Source organism: Hippocampus comes, unplaced genomic scaffold (assembly GCF_001891065.2).
Source record: "Hippocampus comes isolate QL1 unplaced genomic scaffold, H_comes_QL1_v1.1 scaffold119, whole genome shotgun sequence".
Taxonomy (NCBI): domain Eukaryota; kingdom Metazoa; phylum Chordata; class Actinopteri; order Syngnathiformes; family Syngnathidae; genus Hippocampus; species Hippocampus comes.
This window is the reverse complement of record NW_017805494.1, coordinates 402,057-422,056: the sequence shown is the minus strand read 5'-3', so window position 1 is coordinate 422,056 and position 20,000 is coordinate 402,057. Positions and strand designations below refer to the sequence as shown.

Here is a 20,000-nt window from a genome sequence, read left to right as displayed (position 1 = left end):
GAATTTGCAAGGAAACCAAAGCACAGTCATTTAAATGCCAGTAAAGAGCACAAATTTAGCAATGACAAAAAAAAAAAAACATTAAAAATGCATACAAATCTGAATCAAACAAACTATTACGAAAAAAGAGCTATTCGCCGGTGTGTAATTAAGCCGCCGGTATGAAGAAAATCTATCATAAATGTCAACAATTTGTAGTTGAATTAGACACTGGTGTTGGATCCCATCATATATATTCCAATTTATTTGCAGAGATGAAAATATTTATTTTTTTTGCAGGTGGATGAATGAACATCACAGTAGGTCTATCATTGTTCAACGGTAAACATTTGTAATGACAGTAATATAAAGTCAGCGTTATTTACAAAGGTATACAATAATGCTGCGTATTAAACAGCCATGCAGCCTACTATAAGAGATGATCCGGAGAGCAAATATCATCCTCGATATCCACATCGTCATCGCTTTCTTCCAGCAAATATGTGTCCCGCTCCAGTGGGCATTTCAGTTCCTTGCCGCTTTTCTCGGTCAATTCGTTCTCGCTCGAATTCCCTGCGGTTCTCTCCACTTGCCCGGGTGTCTTGTGCTCATCCTGGGCTTTCCTCAGCTGCTTCTTGTGCTTCATACGTCGGTTCTGAAACCACGTTTTCACCTGAGGAGAGTAAGGTGGGTGTGTTTCAGACGGCAACCCTGAAGAAATTATAGAATCAACTGAAAAGTAAGGTATGTATTTTTTTAGACCCTCGTGAGGATAATGAATGACTGGATGGATAGAACATGCGTGCAATGCCTCTCTGAACGAATAAATGAAATATAACCCGGATTCTTACAATTTATGAGTGAAGGACTTGCAAACGTCACAGTTTCAAGCAACGTTTGATATTTGGCGGATATCAATCATTGCGGGGACCGTTGCTGTATGTATAGTTTTGGCCCATTTTAATTCAAACTTGTTTCATTTAAGTCATGAACATGAATCGAAAATAAACAGCAGCCTTATTGATATTTCGAGCTGGTCGCAGTGTGGTCAAATTGGTCGTCTTGAATTATTATCGGAACTCTGTTGCTTAATTCAAGAATTAACTACATTATGAATTCATTCTGTTATTATGTTCTTTGATGCCGATGCGACGCAACACATTTCCGTTGAATTTGTTCCCATTTTAGGTTTGCTGCAAACAAACGCTACAATCTCAAAGAACGCTTTATAGCGCGAGCGCCCCTTTTTTTTATTTGATTTTTTTTAAATACTATTTGTACCTGTGTTTCGGAAAGGCTAAGCGCAGTGGCAAGCTCCACTCTCTCCGGTGTGGACAAGTACCGCTGGATTTCAAACCTCTTCTCCAGGCCAGAGAGTTGCGAGTCGGAGAAAACCGTTCTGGCCTTCCTGCGTCTGCAGTGCTTCCCCGGTAAATCTGCGTGGTGTTGAAACAAGGCTGGCATCTGCATGCCTGAACCAAGGAGATGAAACTGTGATTAGCCGTTTGAACACCACAACGTTACAATTATATTTACCGTTCTTCTCTATTTTAACAGAAAATGGTAAAGGGAAAGTGAAAGGAAAATAATTCGAAGTCTTATTTGAAAAATATACCGGGGACGGTCAAAATAGAACAACCAGAAGCTACCATTAATAATGAGCAAATTGCCTTTACAATTTACGTTCACAGAAACGGGCAAGGGGCTGTTTTGCTTACTTGATTTATTTATATTTTTTTAATGAGAGGGAGAAAATGTCAGAGGCAGCCTATTGGATGTTCGTATATGAGTGTCAATCAAAAGTGAGCATCGGTTCATCATCAGACACAATTTGGGAATGGAATTGTTTCATTGCGTCTTATTAGACTGTGGTGTGTCTAATGTGGCCTATAATTTGCCTTCAATGACGACTCCTGTCGTACTACGGAAGAACGAACTGCATATTTGCTTTTGTGAATTCAGACAAACTATTTTGCGCTGGGGGGAAATAAACTTTTTAAACTACATTTTAATGTGATGGGATTTCAAACCATCTCAAGCGTAAAATATACAGTACTAAGATATACCAATCAAATTATATTCATCTTGTCATCTTAATTCGGCTAAACTTTCATTTTAATTGAGAAAATGGGTATATCCAGCTTTATAAAAATGTGGATCCATTACAAACATTGTGCTATATAGGCCACGAATGTTTTTATTCGATGGTCTCTACTTACCAGATGTAAAGAAGTACTGGTGATGTTCTGGTTTGTGGAGCGGATGATGTGGATGAGGGGCCAAAACCGGTGTTGGCATCAATGGGTATCCATACTCCAGGATTGGCATCCGGGAGGCCACGGGGCTACAGAAAGGCGATTGAATAACTTCTCTCAACGGCTTAGGTTTGTGCAATAAAATATCTTCGATAAAAAACGACGTCGACCTCTGTGTGGGACCCGCTGATGGGTAATTCATGCTCATGATGAAAGTTATTTGAAGTATGCTATTTCTTAAACATACATCGGCACCTGCCTATTCCCGCTCGTCCCTCGGTTTTAAATGCAGCCCCCTCCGTGTTGTCGGCCACTATGTCCTACATATCACAGGAAGGACAGATTGTCATCAAATTCTAATTCAGACGGGAGTGTGAAAATTGATTTACCCATCAGCCAATTAGAGTACAGATGGGCGGGAGAGAAGTGACGGACGCGGTCTGAGCTCCGATTGGACGAAATTGTGCACTTGGTGAAACGGCGATCAGCCAGAAAAGCCGAGTGTGTTGAACACATCGTCATTCGGGTGGAAACAAATACTTAAAGCAGTGCTTATTTGGTTGCCAGGCGACGATGCTGTTTTTATGCACAACCATTTACCTTGGTGTTTTTAATTTCTCTGAATCCATGGTCTTTTCTTAAACGTCAACAAATATTTTACCTGAATAATTGTATTGAAATAAAGTGGTTGATTGCTTTTCTCACAAATGTTGGAATTTGGGAGAATAAAAATATCAAGGGAGGAGGATGGAAGGCAAGATTCGATTTTTCATATTTCATTCTTCCTCCCCTTAAAGCATCTGACATATTTTTGGATCAAATTTTTGTTCGACCTATTATTTTTTTTCTACATCAGTGATTTTTTGAGGGAGTCATCTTTGTTGCTAAACTTTAAGTTGCACGTGGAAAATCCACCGTACTCATTTTGTTTAAAAAAACGAAGCCCGCACGTTCTGCAGTCTTTCTTCGTTTTACTTTTTGAATCATCGGATGTCACGGGAATAGGTTCCAACAAGTCAGTCTTGCAATTCGATCCAAATGGACTTTAATTGTTGGTATTAAAATCTATGAGACTACATGTGCCGTGCCCATTTACGACCCAAAGCTGTTTGTTATAATTTGTTGATATGGTGTTGTCGTCACATTTCTAATCAGGGCAGTTAATGCCAAAGTGCCTTAATGTAGGCAGAATCATCCTGCAAAGCAATGTTAGGCAATTAGAAAGATATTAGAGCGGAAACTGTAATCCTCGAATGTGCAGGGCAGGGTTTCCATTTGATGAGATGGACAGAGAACAAATTAATTAGATGGAATCAGTAAGCTTGATGTGCAGCGCTTTCACAACTTGATGCCCGCAGCTCTAAAACATTTTGCCGTGATGATGACAATGTTTTATAACTATGCATTGAGACGAGACGACGGGAGTATGATATAACCCGCCCTTACAGAATACACATAAGGTATATAACTGTACATTAACCCATTCTGGGACTCATTGAAATCGAAAGTAATTTCATTAAAGTGAAAAAGAAAACAACTATTTTGATAGAGCGATGTAAGAAGAGCAAATAGAGAACACACTCAAATGGAATGGAAGCACGACCTCTCATGCATTGATTGTGCGTCAGTTGAGCACACCGGGATAGTCGCTTTTAGAGCGGAAATTGGAAAATACATGAATCAGATTGTGATAAAATCGCCTTCAGGATTCATTCTTTGGACACAGTTAAGCGGCTTTGGGGCAATTTCATTTGATGAAAATTGGAGTCGCAATATGGTGCGTCACTTCTTTACGTGTTATGTTTAGTTAACAGCATAATAGGCTTCGAAAATTGTATTTTGTATTGTAACAGTTATAGTTGCTGTACCTATAGTCTATATTTCCATCGATGCAGGTCTTTTATCCGTTTTCGTATCCACATAACGTGGCTTATATCGAGCCATGTTTGTTCAGTATTTTAAGAAATATTCTCACTTCACTGATTGACTGATTTTTTTGAATGAATAATTATATTAACAATAGCTTTTCAGTTCTCCGTGTTTTACTTGGATATTGCTAATGTAATGTATTTTTTTACAGCATTTATTGAAGTCAATGTAAATGACATTGCCACGTAAGATTTACTCAGAAAATGTGCTTTGTTTTAGAACTCGAGTAGTTTCCGGTAACCTTCACCCTTGGCCAAATATGGTAAGTGACGTCATGTAAAAAAATCGCTGTCTCACAGTCGGAGTCAAGGATTCGAATAAAGATTCTATAAAAAAAAAAAAAAGTCGGAGTCAAGGAGAATCTCCGTACACGAACACGATACGCAGCAGACGTGAAGTGGCGAAGGGTTCCAATCATTTCTGCGAATAACTTTACTTACAAGTAACCTGTAAGTGTGTTTGGCTCCGTTTTAGCTTAGCTTTTAACATTCAACGAGTCAGCGTAAGGTTACTGTTGCACCTGCTGGTTTAATTGCTAGCTACAAGTCGCAAGCCTATAAAGAATGAAAATAACGTGTCGTCAGCCACTTAAACAAAAACGGTTCGTGTGATGCTCTTCGGTTTCATGCTTCAGTCAGACCAGACAACAAGTTTTTATCTTGAGGTGCAATTACATACAAAATCAATGCTTTTAGCTCAAATAGGCGGGAATCCTTGTTGGACGGCGAAATGTACGTGGTGAGCACCTGTACCTGCTTGTTCGTCATTTCGCTCACCTTCTAAATTTTGAACATGGCGTCGTCGCACGCAATTGGCGTCGAGAATGTACCATGAGTACATAGCAGACAAAAGTTCAAGCACAACTACGGCCACCGTATTGACTAGTGATGTTTAAGCTTTTTTTTTTTTCCTGTCCTCTTGACATATTTCGTGTTTGGTCATCTAGCATGAGTGAAGACGGATGGTGGACTGAGGAGGCATTAACAAAATTCTTTCGCCTTACCTTTGGCAGGTAAATACATTTACTAACATATCGCCTGAAACAAAAATATTTCTGTCTTAAATCCGTGCTTCTACATAATTCAGAGCATTGTTGAGGCCGTCAGTGCTTTGAATCGACTGGCGGATTACAGAGGTGCATGTTGTATGTCAATTAGCCTAAATGTATGTGCTGCAGTATTTTTTTTCAGTCCCCTGTGGCAGACTCAGACACAGCCAAGGAGGATGGCGAAATGGGAGTCATTAAAATCTATTAACTGTGAGAAACCCCTTTAATAAATGCTCATTTCTAGTACAGAAATAATATTTACATTGTCAGACACAAATTGAGAGGGTATCATATTAAAATGGCAAATAATGGGTATTTTAATTATAAATGAAGAATCCAGTTTGTTGTGACTGTTAAAAATACGTAACATATTATTTACCGTCAACTTCAATGTAATATTTGGTTCATGGAAGGTCAGTTATTATTGCATGTATTGCATTATTCCATCGATTTAGTTTTTTGTAGTTATCTTTCTTGTCAGGGTGTTGGATTTTAAGATTACTGCCTGAAAACGGCTTGGATGATGGATGTATGTTTTTAGCTCAGATTTAGCTTATAATTAAACACAGTCCAGTCTTAGTTTTTAGCAGAGGTGGCAAATCCAGGTTCAGAAAGTTAAAACCATGTCACAGTTTGGCTTTAGCTACAAGTTATTTATTCTTTCTGTGTGGCCCGGTACCAAATGACCCATGGACCGGTACCGGTCCGTGGCCCGGGGGTTGGGGACCACTGATCTACATGATTTTCAAAAGACAATGGCCAATTTACTAATGCTCATGGTTGTGTAATCATTTTCCAAGCATACAATAGCAACAAAGACTCCTGTGCTTGTAATTCCTGCATTGCTGGGAATGTTTCTAGTATCTGTTGCTGTGGAAACCATAACGAGGATATGTCCTCTGCCGGCCCAAACAACTTTCCGCTCATAATCCTGACCTGGAGAAACAATAGCACTGGGGGAACATTTTAGCAAATGGTTGTGAGGTGTCTATTTTGGAGGAGGACTTTATTTGGATGAACACTTTTTTTTTTTTTCTTTTGGTGAGGTTTTTTTTTTTTTTTTTTTTTTTGGTCAGCTGGGGACATGTAAAGCCCTTTGTCTTTGAATAATAAGAAACATCAACTATAATTGTCCTCAAATGAAACTTGAGGTTAAAACTGAATTTTAAAAGTTTATTTTGGTGAAATGGGGAAGGTAGTTCGGGTGGAACGAACAAGTTGTGTCGCAAAATAACATTGCAGAAGAACCTTAGAGTCCATTAGAAGGCTAAACGCAGCCACATTGGTCCACCACTTAAATCTGTAATGTTTGTGTGTGAACAATAGCTATAATCTATCAACAAATGCACTCACAGTTGCAACCCATTTTTTTTCCAGATGGCAAAATATGGTATTTGGTACACTGCATCATTTCGAGGGACTCCATTACTTCAGGAAATTCAGTATACACACTTCAGGAAGCAAGGGTGTGTTAGTAATTGCCTTCTAATCAACTAATTACTGCTGCTGGATTGAGCCGCAGGGTCACCAGTTTGTGCGTAGTCCACTTTGTTATTAGTCCCTGAAGAGGGGCTTATCTGCACCCGTATTGTCAATATGCAGACACACATCTGCGTGTGCTTTCACAAGCGCGCACTCGCCTTCGTGTATTCTATGATGCTTCGATACACATTGTTGAGCCTGCAATCCAATATTCCTCCTTCATCCCCTCATCCTACTCAAAACTCTTTTGTCGATCCATTTGAGTCCAAACCTGCTAGCAATCAATCTCTCAAAATATAAAAGATTATTTGATAACGCTGCAGCCAGTGTTTTTATAAATATTTACATTCCAAAAACGTGCATTGGAGGGTGTACACTCCTGTTGCTTTTTAAATTTTTTATCCATTTGTATTATTCTCTGCAGAGCATGCTGTTCCATGGGAGCAGCAATCGTTAAGCTTTAGGATAAAATGAAAATCCATTCATCCATCATCCATCTATCTATCAATTTTCTACTGCCTATTCTCTTCAGAATCCTTCGCAGCTGAATTAGGGAACGAGGCGCGTACATCCGAGAGATCAACAGTAAATGGGGAAGCCGAGCAGGGCACAGGATTCGGACATTGAGGCACATAGCCATTGACACATATTCCCAAAAGGCAATTTTGAGTCTTCAGTTAGTACCCCCAGTGTCCATATTTTGTGTAGTTTTCATCTTGAAAAGCTTGAACGAAGCAAGACTGATTGATAGGCAAACATCGTGCTATGTTATCACTTAGCATCCCAGTGTGGTTTGGGAAGGTGCTGAAAAAACAACAATGGGAACAAGTTAGTGAATTTGCGTTGGAATCATTTATGTATAATTTGTGAAAAATTATGTTTAGCTCTCCTGACAGTTCATTTGGTCAAAATTGAAGTAATATCAGTGCTCACTGTAGACCAGTGGTTCTTAACCTGGGTTAGGGGTTCGGTGAATCGGTCTCAGGGGTTCGACGGAGCCTCTGTCTTGGAGGTTTAGACATACACGACTCAACATTTCAATTAGTCATGACATGCCCGCTTGGCCATCACTGGCTGCAGATGATCACATTTCATTGCTTGTCCAATCAGTGCAGCAGGAAATTTAGTTCGCTCAGTAGTCACAGTGTGACTGTCGTGATAGTACGTCGTATAATGTAAAAAAAAATATAATTATGTCTTGAAATTTTATTTACTTTTTTTCTGTTTTTAATAAATGCATTTATCATGTCTTGAATTTGTAAAACGTCATATTCTTCTTAATGAAGGGTTCGGTGAATGTGCATATGAACTGGTTGAGTTCGATACCTCTAACAAGGTTAAGAACCACTGCTGTAGAGTGAAGACAAATTATTTTGTGATTAGCCATCTTAAGCAACAGATCGAGGTAAAGGCTAACATGTTTCTGCACGATCACCATCATCAGCAACTGCGCTCGATTGAGGTCATGTGACTGAAGTGGCTGCTTAAGTTAGAAATGAATAAAACATATAATTGGAGAGGCGAACCAAGCGCAAATTTACCGTCTGAATTTGTCACACATGCAGCACAGTCCATAAAACAGGAATATGTTATACGGCTCACACCTGTGTACATCTCTTAGTGTGCTCTGACTAGACCTCAGGGTCTATTTCCTCTATTGTGCTTCTTTCCATATCCAGGTTCACATTGCTTTGACACACACATGCACAAACCTTGAAGATGAAAGGAGAAGAGTAGCTCCATTACCTGCATTACAGCAAGTTGCATAGACCAATTGACAGTGACAAAATGCCCCAGAAAAAGCATTTTTTCTTCCCCCACAGATTTGAGTGCTGTACTTACATATAACTTCATTTTTATAGACCACAGCCTATTTGCTTCCACCCTGAGTGTTGCAGCCAGGCGGCATTTGATATCTACAGCCGACGTGGACATTATGTCTCTGCGACACAAGAGAGCATCCATAGTTACAAATGCGTCAATTTTTTGAGAGTTTATAGGCACTCCTCATCTTTGGTGTATCGGTAATGGACAAGGTGCTAATTAAGTCCTCTGTAAATAAAGAGTTTTACGAATGTGATACACAGATTAAATGTAGATACATTTTGATGTATTTAAACATCAAAGTAGAATATTTATCTTCACTATTAAAAATAAAATGTTGAAAAAAAAAAGTTTTTTTTGTCAGTTGACAAAAACAACCCCATAAAAGTAACATACAGTCTTCTGGTATGCATTTCTTTACCATGAGAAGTAGTAAATTTGCGTATGAAGACCAACCGCAGGAAGTTCAGTAAAATAGATATTTTTAAAAGTTGATTAAACTGTCATTGATTTCGGATGCCAAGCCCCCACCATACATAGTCTTTTTCATGAGAGCAAGAGCAATGAAATGGGTGAATTTTTGCATCACTTCTCAGACATTACAATTTTCTCAATTTCATGAGGTGTTAAAATTATAACTATTTAAATAATCAAAAAATTTTTTTTTTTTTTTTTTAGCTTAAAATTAACTCTAATTAAATCTAAATCCTCTGACTTCAGTCTCCATCCATCCATTCTTTACCGCTTATCTGGGGTGGGGTCACGGGGCAAATGCTTTAGTAGGGAAGCCCAGACGTCCCTCTCCCCAGCCACTTCTTCCAGCTATTCTCGGGGAATCCCAAAGCCTTCCCAGGCCAGCTGGGAGACATAATCTCTCCAGCGTGTCCTGGGTTGTCCCTGGGGCCTTCTGCCAGTGGGACATGCCTGGAACATTTCACCAAGGAAGCGTCTCGGAGGCATCCTAATCAGATGCTCAAGCCACCTCATCTGGCTCCTCTCAATGTGGAGGAGAAGCGGCTCGACTCTGCACCCCTCCCAGATGACCAAGCTTCAGACTTTATCCCTAAGGTACAGCTCTGACACCCTGCGGAGAAACCTCATTTTGGTTGCATGTATCCGAGACCTTGATTTATCAGTCACGACCCACAGCTCGTGACCATAGGCGAGGGTAGGAATGTAGATTGACCGGTAAGTAGAGGGCTTCGCCTTTTGGCCCAGCTCCTTCTTTACCACGACAGACCGATACAGAGTCCACATCACAGCTGATGCTGCACCGATCCACCTGTCGATCTCCCGCTCCATCCTGCCCTCGCTTGTAAATAAGACCCCCAGACATTTCACCTCCTTCACTTAGGGCAAAATCTCATCCCCGACCCGGAGCGGGCACTTTTCCGACTGAGGACCATTGTTTCAAATTTGGAAGTACTGATTTTCATCCCACCCACTTCACACTCGGCTGCGATTCGCTCCAATGGGAGTTGGCGATCCCGGCTTGAAGAAGCCAACAGCACCACATCATCTGCAAAAAGCAGAGATGCAATACTGAGGTTCACCAAACTGGACCCTCTTAACTACTTGCGCCGAGAAATTCTGTCCATAACGTTTATAAACAGAATCGTGACAAATGGCACCATTGGCGGATTCCAACCCTTACTGGAAAGTGATTCAACTGACTGCCAGCAATGCGAAGCAAACTCTGACATTGGTGGTATAGGGACCAAACAGCCTGCATCAGGTGGTTTGGCACCCCATAATCCTGAAGCACCCTCCATAGAACTCCCCGAGGGACATGGTCGAACGCATTTTCCAAACCCACAAAGCACATGTAGACCAGTTGGGCGAACTCTCATGCACCTTCGAGGACTCTGCCAAGGGTATAGAGCTGGTCCACTGTCCCACCGCCGGGACGAAAACCACACTGCTCCTCCTGAATCTGAGACTCGACTTCCTGACCGACCTTCTTCTCCAGTACTCCTGAATAGACTTTACCAGGGCGGCTGAGGAGTGTGATTCCTATATAGTCAGAACACATTCTCCGGTCCCCTTTCTTAAAAAGAGGGATCAACACCCTGGTCTGACGATCTTGAGACATTCTCCCTGATGAGCACACAATGTTGCAGAGGTGTGTCAACCAGGACAGGCCCACAACATTGAGACCCTTGAGACACTCTGGGTGGATTTCATCCACCCCTGGGATTTTGCCACAGAGGAGCTTTTTAACCACGTTGTTGACTTCAACCCTAGTAGGAGAGCCCACCTCAGAATCCCAAGACTCTGCTTTTTCGAAGAAAGGCGTGTTGGTGGAATTGATTAGGTCTTTGACGTATTCTGCCCATCGACTCACAATGTCCCGAGTCGAGGTCAGCAGCACCCCAACCCAGCTAGACACAGTGTTAATGGTGCTCTGCTTCCTCCTCCTGAGATGTCAAACAGTGGACAATAATTTCCTCGGCTTCCATGGCCTCACCAAACACCTCCCATGCATGAGGTTTTGCCTCAGTAACCGCAGAATCTGCGTTCCGCTTGGCCAGCTGGTACACATCAGCTGCCTCCCACAGGCCACAAAGCTCTGACAGGACTCCTTCAGCTTGACGGCATCCCTTACTGCCGGTATCCACCTGCGCGCTCGGGGGTTGCCGCCACGACAGGCCCGACCACCTTACGGCCACAACTCCAATCGGCCGCCTTAACAAGAGAGGTGCGTAACATCCTCCTCCTGCTCCTGGGCAATCGGCCCCTGTCAGGGACTTGCTCCCCCTCCCGGGTCCCACACCCGGTACGACTGTCGCTGGTGCCTCGCGAGGTTCACACTCAGTGCGGGCCCCGGAAGGGCCCTCGCCTGATTATTGTTGAAGGAGGGTTGTGGGGCGGCTACTCCCACTCCCCTCCGTTCCGGTGGGGCGAGTGCTGGGCGCCTCAACCTCCGGTGAGACCCCACCTCCTTCCCCGCCGGCTGGTGGGCATTTAGCCGCGTCTGGGGCCCAAGAGCCCCGGCGCGCCCCCCTCGTGCCACTCGGAGGCATCCCACCATGCGAGGAGGCGCGTAACATGGTCCACTCGTACTCAATGTCCTCCTCCTCCCCAGCACGTGGGCAATGCTCTTCCGGAGGTGTGAATTGAAACTCCTTCTGACAGGGGATTCTGCCAGGTGCTTCCAACTGACCCCAGCATCGGAGCCAACTCACCAGCAGGTGGTGATCAGTTGACAGCTCCGCCCCCGTCTTCACCTGAGTGTCCAAAACATACGACTGGAAATCCGATGATACAAAGACAATCATTCATTCATTCATTCATTCATTCATTCATTCATTCATTCATTTATTTTCCAATCCGCTTTATCCTCACAAGGGTCGCGGGGGTTTCTGGAGCCTATCCCAGCTGTCTTCGGGCAGTAGGCGGGGGACACCCTCAACCGGTTGCCAACCAATCGCAGGGCACACAGAGACAAACAACCATCCGCGCTCTACCTCACACCTAGGAACAATTTTGAGTGTTTAATCAGCCTGCCATGCATGTTTTTGGAACGTGGGAGGAAACCGGAGAACTTGGAGAAAACCCACGCAGGCCCGGAGAGAACAAGCAAACTCCACACAGGGAGGCCGGAGCTGGGATTGTACCTCTGCACTGTGAGGTCGATGTGCTAACCACTGGACCACCGGGCCGCCCAAGCCAATCATGTCTATCTATCGATCGATCGATCGAACGAACGATAGATAGATATAGATATAGATACACATAATTTGTTAATCATGGAAATGTTCCATCATCTTCACAATCTCAGCTGACTTTGGGCGAAAGACAGACTACACCCTGAACTGATGGACTGTCAGTCACAGGGTGCATATGGAGACAAACAACCATTCACACCCATTCACACAGTTGCTGAGTGGGAACCAATCCCAGGCTGCCTGCACGCAAGTCAGGTGAGTGTACCTCTGCACCATTAGCGACTTAAAGTACAGTAATCAATTTGAGCAAAAAAAGTTTATTATTGCCACACACGAATTTTGTTGAAACAGACGAGATGGACCAATATTATCAATTTGTGAAAAAATATCAACTTCACTGTATTTGCTCAATGTAAATATACAATATATGGATTATCATTGTGATAATAATAATATGATTTTTTATTTTTTAATTTGAGCCACGTTTCCCTCCGTCGGTAGTGAATACTTGTTTTAGCTTGAAAAAAATGCACAGGAGTTGAAAAACGCGTCTCGATATTGATGTATTTCATTTTTATGACATTTTCACCAAAATGGTACGTCTGTGTTGGGTCCAACAAGATGTAATGTATGCAATTTGGTGGATAATAGGCACACATTGGACAACAAGGAGGACACAAAGAAAAAAAAAAGCCGCAATGTGTAGCAAACATTTTCGAAACAGTTGTACTTAAGTACCGGTAAGTTTTTTTCGAGCCCCCAGTGTGCAGACAAACACGCTGGCACGTGTGTGTGTGTGCAGTGAACATTTCAGCAAAGAGGAGTCATTTACAGTTACAGATATAACACTCCATGCAGGTGACATTAAAAAACAATGCCATACTGAGTATTTTCAACAAGCAAGAGGTGGGAGGTGAGCTTAAATGCAAGAGGGAAGATTTAATTAATATCATAATAATAGAGCCACAAACATCAAATTTCAGTCAATGCAAACTGAGTGACTGGTACGAAATAACCTTTTTTTTTTTTTAAGAAACAAAACACATGGCATCAATGAGCAGCCTGTAGCTCATTTTTGAATAGTGTGTGTGACGTCGCCAATAACAAGAAAAAAAATAATAATAAAGCTTTCGCTATTTACCAGCTGTGCCATTTATGAAGCACAAAGCCAGAACAATCTTTTACGGGCTTCTAAAATTATCAACATTAGCAAACCAAATGCGTATCAACCTTCATGTTTCAGACATCCTCTGGCTAAATGGTTAAATCAACTCTTCTGGATGGCTGTTTTCAAGCCTTCAAATGCTGAAATTTGTGCAGCAAGTGCTTTCAGGGTTTTCTCAGTAAATGAATGGCAATTGTCATCCAGCTAGCGGATGGTGCCGCCTCTCCTCCTCCACCCATGAGACAGTTGCGGGGAGAAAAAGCTCTCCACTTAACTACTTAAATGAATATATCAAGAAACTAATTTAGTATTTTAATTGCACGATTTAGGGAGACTCTACTTCACTCACTCTCCTTCCATCTCAGTTGATTTCCAGTGTGAGCACACATTAGATTGATCTATGAAAGACTGCAGAAATCACAACACTTAAGTCTGTTTATTTTCTCTCCCTAATGAAATAATTGAAATTCCTGTCAGTGTCTGCACTTAAGGATGAGAGATTGCCAGCTTGCTCCATGGCTGAATGAATGTTGAAAAGCTTGTTTTCGCCTTTTTATTGTTTGCAGTGTCTAGCGTTCTTTGTGTGCCATGATTTATTTTTCTTTATAAAGCCACAGTCATTTTGTCTGCAGAGCCCAGAAACAGATAGTGCATCACTCTTTTTTTTTCTTTTTTCAGATTTACCTATCCCATTAAGTGATTGCTTGCAGAAATGGTAGGGGACTTTTCTTTTGATACGTTTTCAGAAACAGCGCTGGCAGACATTAAGGACACATTATTGGATCCCATTTTCTCTCAGCTACAAGGATATCCATTAGTGTGGCACATAGCCCTAAATTTTTCCATTTTCTCTCTCACCAAACTTGACTTTACACATCATTCCAGCTTGTGTTTTGTCATTTTCCTCCACAAATTATATAAAAGAAAAGCCATTTTCTGTGTGTGGCTTGTCTTGCCTGGGCTGTTTGCTGTGACTTGATTCTGAAGTGTCAAAATGGGCCCATCGTTATAGATAATCATGATTGACACCAGAGGTGCCTTAAAGCCTTTTTCAAGTTCTTCACTGTAAACTTTTGTTTTGTCTGTTTTGTGCATGTGAGTGTTACACTGGCGAACCATTGGACCGTTTAAAAACAATGGTTTTCTTCCCTTGATGACAAACCGATAATTTGTTTTAAATAGGTTAAACAGTGCAGTCTCAAAGCTGATAACTGATGTTGGGATTTGGGTTTAAGTCTTAGCTTTCCAGATCCTATGGCTTCCTCTCACAGTGCCGGAAATCACCGCAGCATCCCAGCACCTTGGTCTTGGTCACCATGTGTAGAGAAGAAGTCCATTGCGCCCTGCAGCGTCGCACGATACTGAGACTTTCCTGGCGCTGACAAGTATCTTCGCTTTGCTGAGTGCTCCCACCACTCCAGAACTGCACGGGCAAGTGTCAGGGACAAACAATTAATTTCAGTTTTGGACAGTGTCCCTAATAAGCAGGCCCAAAACACGGGTGTTTCCCTGGACTACATGGTTTGCATCGTGGCTTGGCGATAGCTCCATAGCTTGCATGCTAATAGCATGACCCAGTATCACATTGGCTGCTGTGGCGACGTTAGTGTTCTCTGGGGCTGGGCCTGAGGTGCCCCGGTAGGGAAATAGTGCATGAACAAACTGCTGCTGTTTGGCAAGTTAAATCCTGTCTGTCGTCATAGTTATGTGCATGTTAATCGTTGGTTGAGGAGAGTGTGGAATCGGTTAGCGTGATGCGACCTGGTGGGGTAGAATTATGCGTGAAGGTGTATGAAAATAGGAATGAGATTTGCAATGTTCGAGGGCGTTAAAGGACCACCTTCTCTATTTCTGACAGTTCATACAAGGTGCAGAAGGAATTGCTTGAGTGAGTCATACTTGCTGGTAACCGGAGGAACCTCCAGCACCACTATTTCTCTGGACGTCATTGAGGCATTTAGTACGGCCTCTACATGGACATTTTTGCAATGTCCTGTATAATTCCTCTCAGTCGGAACTGGGCATTAATGTGTTGAAACCACGGGCGTAAATTGCGCTGCGAAAAGTTGTGCAACTTGACAGTTGGAGCATAGCTCGTATCAACATTAGCCGTTTAGTTAGCACTGAGTAGCTGTTGTCGTTTGACATAATGCTCACGTTGGTGGAGATGTGCAAGTAAGAAAACAGGAAGTCAAAAATAAATTGGGTGAAGAGTTTCCTCTCCGCTCCAACAAAATAACAAAAGTTAGCATTAGCACAATCGGTGCAAAAATTTTCGCTACATAATCCAGAACTGGAAGGATTTGAAATTTTTGTGTCATCAGCACTTCACAACACGCCATTAGAGAAGCGGCAGTTTTCACTGTGTGAGGGAGAATCATGTGCTTGCGAGTTCTCCTTAAATCCTCCTTGACTAGTTGTTGTAGCCTGTAATATTGGCCAAAAAATTGCTTACTCTATAATCAAAGGACAATGGGACAGTCAACTGACCAAACCAGAACATGCTTCAACGGACTTCTTGTTTGCGCAGTGATAATTTGATAATTCCTCGCTGATTACATAATGCAATTAACAAATAACTGTGATGGCATTAAGTTATTGTTAGCTAGCACAACTGTATCATGACAGGAGGCTAACATGGTTTTCATCAAAGTTACAAAACAAATCTCAATAAATGGACCCATTATATACCGTTTGTAGTCAGAGCGAGTGAGATGAAGCATTTAGCTGAAAACCTTGGACCATTTGTGGCAGGAGTTTTTGATGTCACCCTGCAAATTCAACGCAATCTTCTTTCATAGCTCGTGAAGACATCTTGTGTAAAGACACTGTAAAAGCTGTTATAGGTGTTGTAGTTTTGCTCTGAACCTTTTTGGTGTGAAAAACACCCACACCAGGAGAGGAAAAGATCAAGTTTATAAACACATAAACAGATTTAGACCACAGAGAAAGTGAATGCTCTTGAAAGCATCCTTATTCTCGAATAAAACCAAGACCCTGTGAATTTCTGTCCCACGCTATAACAACAAGTGCGGTGAAGTCTAGAATATTGTTCTATGAACGGCACTTGTAAAAATGCATTCAAGATCAGATCCACCAAGAGGTCAAGCCTTTTCACAATGTTGTGGAGAGCACAATCACAGAGGCGTCAGAAGGCAGCTCAAAGGCCACAGGAGCCCCATGCTGAGCTGACATTCTCATCGTGCCTTGCCCATTAATTCGGTCATTGTTGCTGCCCTGGCCTCCCGGAGTCCTATCAAAGACTCAATAACCACTGCTTAACCAAAGTCCATTGCCAATTCTCCTTATTGCACCCTCTCTCTCTCTCTCTCTCTCTCTCTCTCTCGCTCTCTCTCTCTCTCTCTCTCTCTCTCTCTCTCTCGCTCTCTCTCTCTCTCTCCCCGCTCTCTTTGCTGTAAACCTTCTGACAGCATGCGAGTGTGTGTGTGGAGCAACTGCCTTTCACTGCAACGTGGCTCGGCTGAAAAGACCATTATTACCCTGTAATTGTGGGAGTCAAACCCAATTAAGCAAATCTGTATGGGGGCAGGTGCCGCACCCCGCTCTCTCGCTCGCCACTTCATTTACTCTTTTCTCCCGCTTACTGTTACTTCACTTACGGTGGCTTGATCTCTGATACCGGATGAACAAGTCGCCTCTCTGACTCCCAACTGGGCGGCACATTGCTAATTGAGTTCTTGCTGGTCATTTGCTCCTTCAAAGTGAGCAAGAAGAAACAGAGAAAACGGCTGCCTTGTCTGCCGGGGCCATGGGAAGAAAAAGTGAAATGTCACTCCTGTTGACAGAAAGCAAAAGGAAAAGAGGCTAGCGAAAGCCATTTAATCCACAGGGAAGACAGTAAGAAAAGAAGGGCTTATGTGTTCACTTGCTACAGCAGGGATCCACGCGGGAGCAGGGGTCTCCGGCTCTAAAAGCAAATGCTCCCATTGAAGCATCACAACACCCCCGGAGCCTGACACTTCCTGTCTCTTGGAGGGTCACTTCTCAAATTAGGAGAGTAGAAATAAAACAATGTTCACGCTTACGTGGGTAAACCATCTTGTTCACAGTGCTTCCTGGCCTTTCAACCCAGTTTCAGTTGTTTGACATATACGATATGTATTCAATTTCGGTTTATTCTTTCATAAACAATGTGCACTTTTCGTGGTGCCTATGGTGTTCGCGGTAAACTCGCCTGACTCGAGCAGCGTGGGATCACGACCCACTCAGTGATGGTGTGAATGTGGGTGCAAATGGTTGTTTGTCTCTATATGTGCCCTAGGACGGACAAGCAACCAATTCAGTGTAGTCCGCTTTCTGCCCAAAGTCCGCTGAGTTACAAGATAAGTGGTGTTGAAAATGGTTGGATGGAAGCAAACATGCATTTTAGGTTAAATGAAGACTCTAAATTGAACTATGTATGGATGATTACCGGGATGTTTGGCTCTCGATAAATGTGCTTGCGATTGAACGTTGACCAGCCCAGGCTCTTCACCCAATGTCAGAAGCAACAGATGGCGTTGGAGGAGCCTTCTTTAATGTTGAGGGAAGCAGCATCACAGATTTCATTCGTGACAGAGATCCCCAGGGGCTAGCTCTGTGGCTGGCCCCAGGTTGCAGACGTCAGGAGCTGTTAATGGAGATGTCTCCAAGCTTTCTGAGCAGCATCTCAAGGGCCATGACCATCCCAATAGTTTTTGCTGCGGTCCACACCAGTAAAACAGTAACACATTCTTAAAATAATGTAAAAAAAAAAAAACACGACCAATGAAGTATTTCTTGCAGCCGCATCATTTTGTGGGAAGAGAAGTAAATAAGCAGTCGTGTTTCGCCGCAGTGGCTGTTGGGGTCACCAACCTTTTTGGAGCTGAAAGCTACTTCTTGGGTTCTGAATCATGCAAAGGGCTACCAGTTTGATAGACACTTCTGAAATAATAAATCTATGCCTTGTTCTTCCATACCGTACTATTTAATTTAAGAAAGAATTCAGCTCACTAGTTAGTTGCAGTATTTTGTTTTAGATAAGCAGTGCAAAAAAAACAAAAAAAAAACAAACAACCAAAGTCTTTCACTGGTGAGCTATTTTTAGAATAGCCCTTGGGGCAAACCAGGACCACGTTAACAACCCCTGCTTTTGGATAATCTTCAACGAACCTAACATGCATGTGTTTGTAATGTCAGATATAAACCAGAGGACCCTCACAAGGGTCGCGGGCATGCTTGAGCCTTTTCCTGCTGTCTTTGGGCAGTAGGCCATGTACACCTTGAATTGGTCGCCAGCCAATTGCAAGGCACACATAGACAAGCAACCATTCACGCTCACACTCACGCCGAGGGACAATTTTGAGTGTTCCATTAACCTGCCATGCATGTTTTTGAAATGTGGGAGGAAACCGGAGCACCCGGAGAAAACCCACGCAGGCATGGGGAGAACATGCAAACTCCACACAGGAATCGAACCCTGGACCTCAGCACTGTGAGGCGGACGTGCTAACCAGTTGTGTAAAGTGCCATCTCATACCCAATTTGTTGGCCTCAATTTATCATGGACTCGGCAGTTCAATAGCTATCACTGAGCCTCGATTCACACACGTCAACACAGTGCCATTAAGGCAGCGATAGGTAGAGAGAGAGAGAGAGAGAGAGAGAGAGAGAGATAATTATTGATGACAAGTTTAGCAGATAATATTGGAAATATGGCGTTTAAATGTAAAACCGTGGGCGAATTATTTACTGTTGCCGGAATTGGGCGAGCCTACTAACTCTCATCACTCTTCCATCATGTAACCAGCAGTCCGGATGATTTTGACTGCTCACGTATCTTTGTAAATATTATTTTAAATGGATTTGTCCTTCCGTGAATATGAGATTAAAAACAGTCATTCACTTCAAGTCACTTTTGAAACCGACCCCCTTAAGACCAACACTTATCCATTGAGCTGTCTCATTTAATTGTTGCCCAGCAAAAGCCTCATGTGCTGGGGTAGAAGTAAGTGGTGGCCACGGGGGGCCATGGTCACCCCCTTGTCACTCTCTGGCCACCCCCTGGGCCACCCTCCCATTTTAGGGAGAATTTTGATATCTGTGATTTTTCAGCCATTTTCACATCATGCAGTTTTCGAAAACTCCTTAATACTCTGCCACGAATTATTTTTACAAAAGGCATATTTAAAAAATAGGGGTATAAATGGTATGAATTCAAGTTCTTATAGAAACTTGGCCCTGCTGTCCCTGCCCATTGTGTAGCTTTCCTTCGACCTTTTAACTTTGAAAGAAGGTGTGTTTGATGTTCTCATTCAACTGAGCGGCAAGGAGCCACGGCTACTTCGTGCGCACGCTCTAACTACTTCATAAGCGTAGTTGTAACTATTTTGTGCACACAATGTAGTAGTTTGTGCCCACAAAGTAGTTTCCAATACGTACATAATAAGGGGTGTTCACACTCCAACTTTTACTCCGGTGTAGCACCGGGGCTGCCGCCCATAGAGCTTTCACACATACAAAGGTATACCGGTGTAGCCCCTGAAAACAGCTTAAACTGGAGCAAATTTAACCCTGCTCAGGAGGTGGTTTAAAAATTTACTCCGGAATAAATGCTAGTTTGCGGGGCAGCACTGATTTAAAATGGGACGTGTGAACGCTAAAGGGGT

At 42.7% G+C, this 20,000-nt stretch overlaps 1 protein-coding gene across 1 annotated transcript; it reads right to left on the bottom strand.

The window, feature by feature from the left end:
• Nucleotides 1-219: 219 nt before the first annotated feature.
• Nucleotides 220-2,950, bottom strand: bsx (brain-specific homeobox). Its single transcript, XM_019876214.1, has 3 exons — nt 2,199-2,950; nt 1,261-1,451; nt 220-652 (listed from the first exon to the last, which is right to left on the bottom strand). The coding sequence occupies exons 1-3, from the start codon at nt 2,440-2,442 to the stop codon at nt 410-412; spliced, it is 678 nt and encodes a 225-aa protein (XP_019731773.1). The 5' UTR covers nt 2,443-2,950; the 3' UTR covers nt 220-409.
• Nucleotides 2,951-20,000: the final 17,050 nt, after the last annotated feature.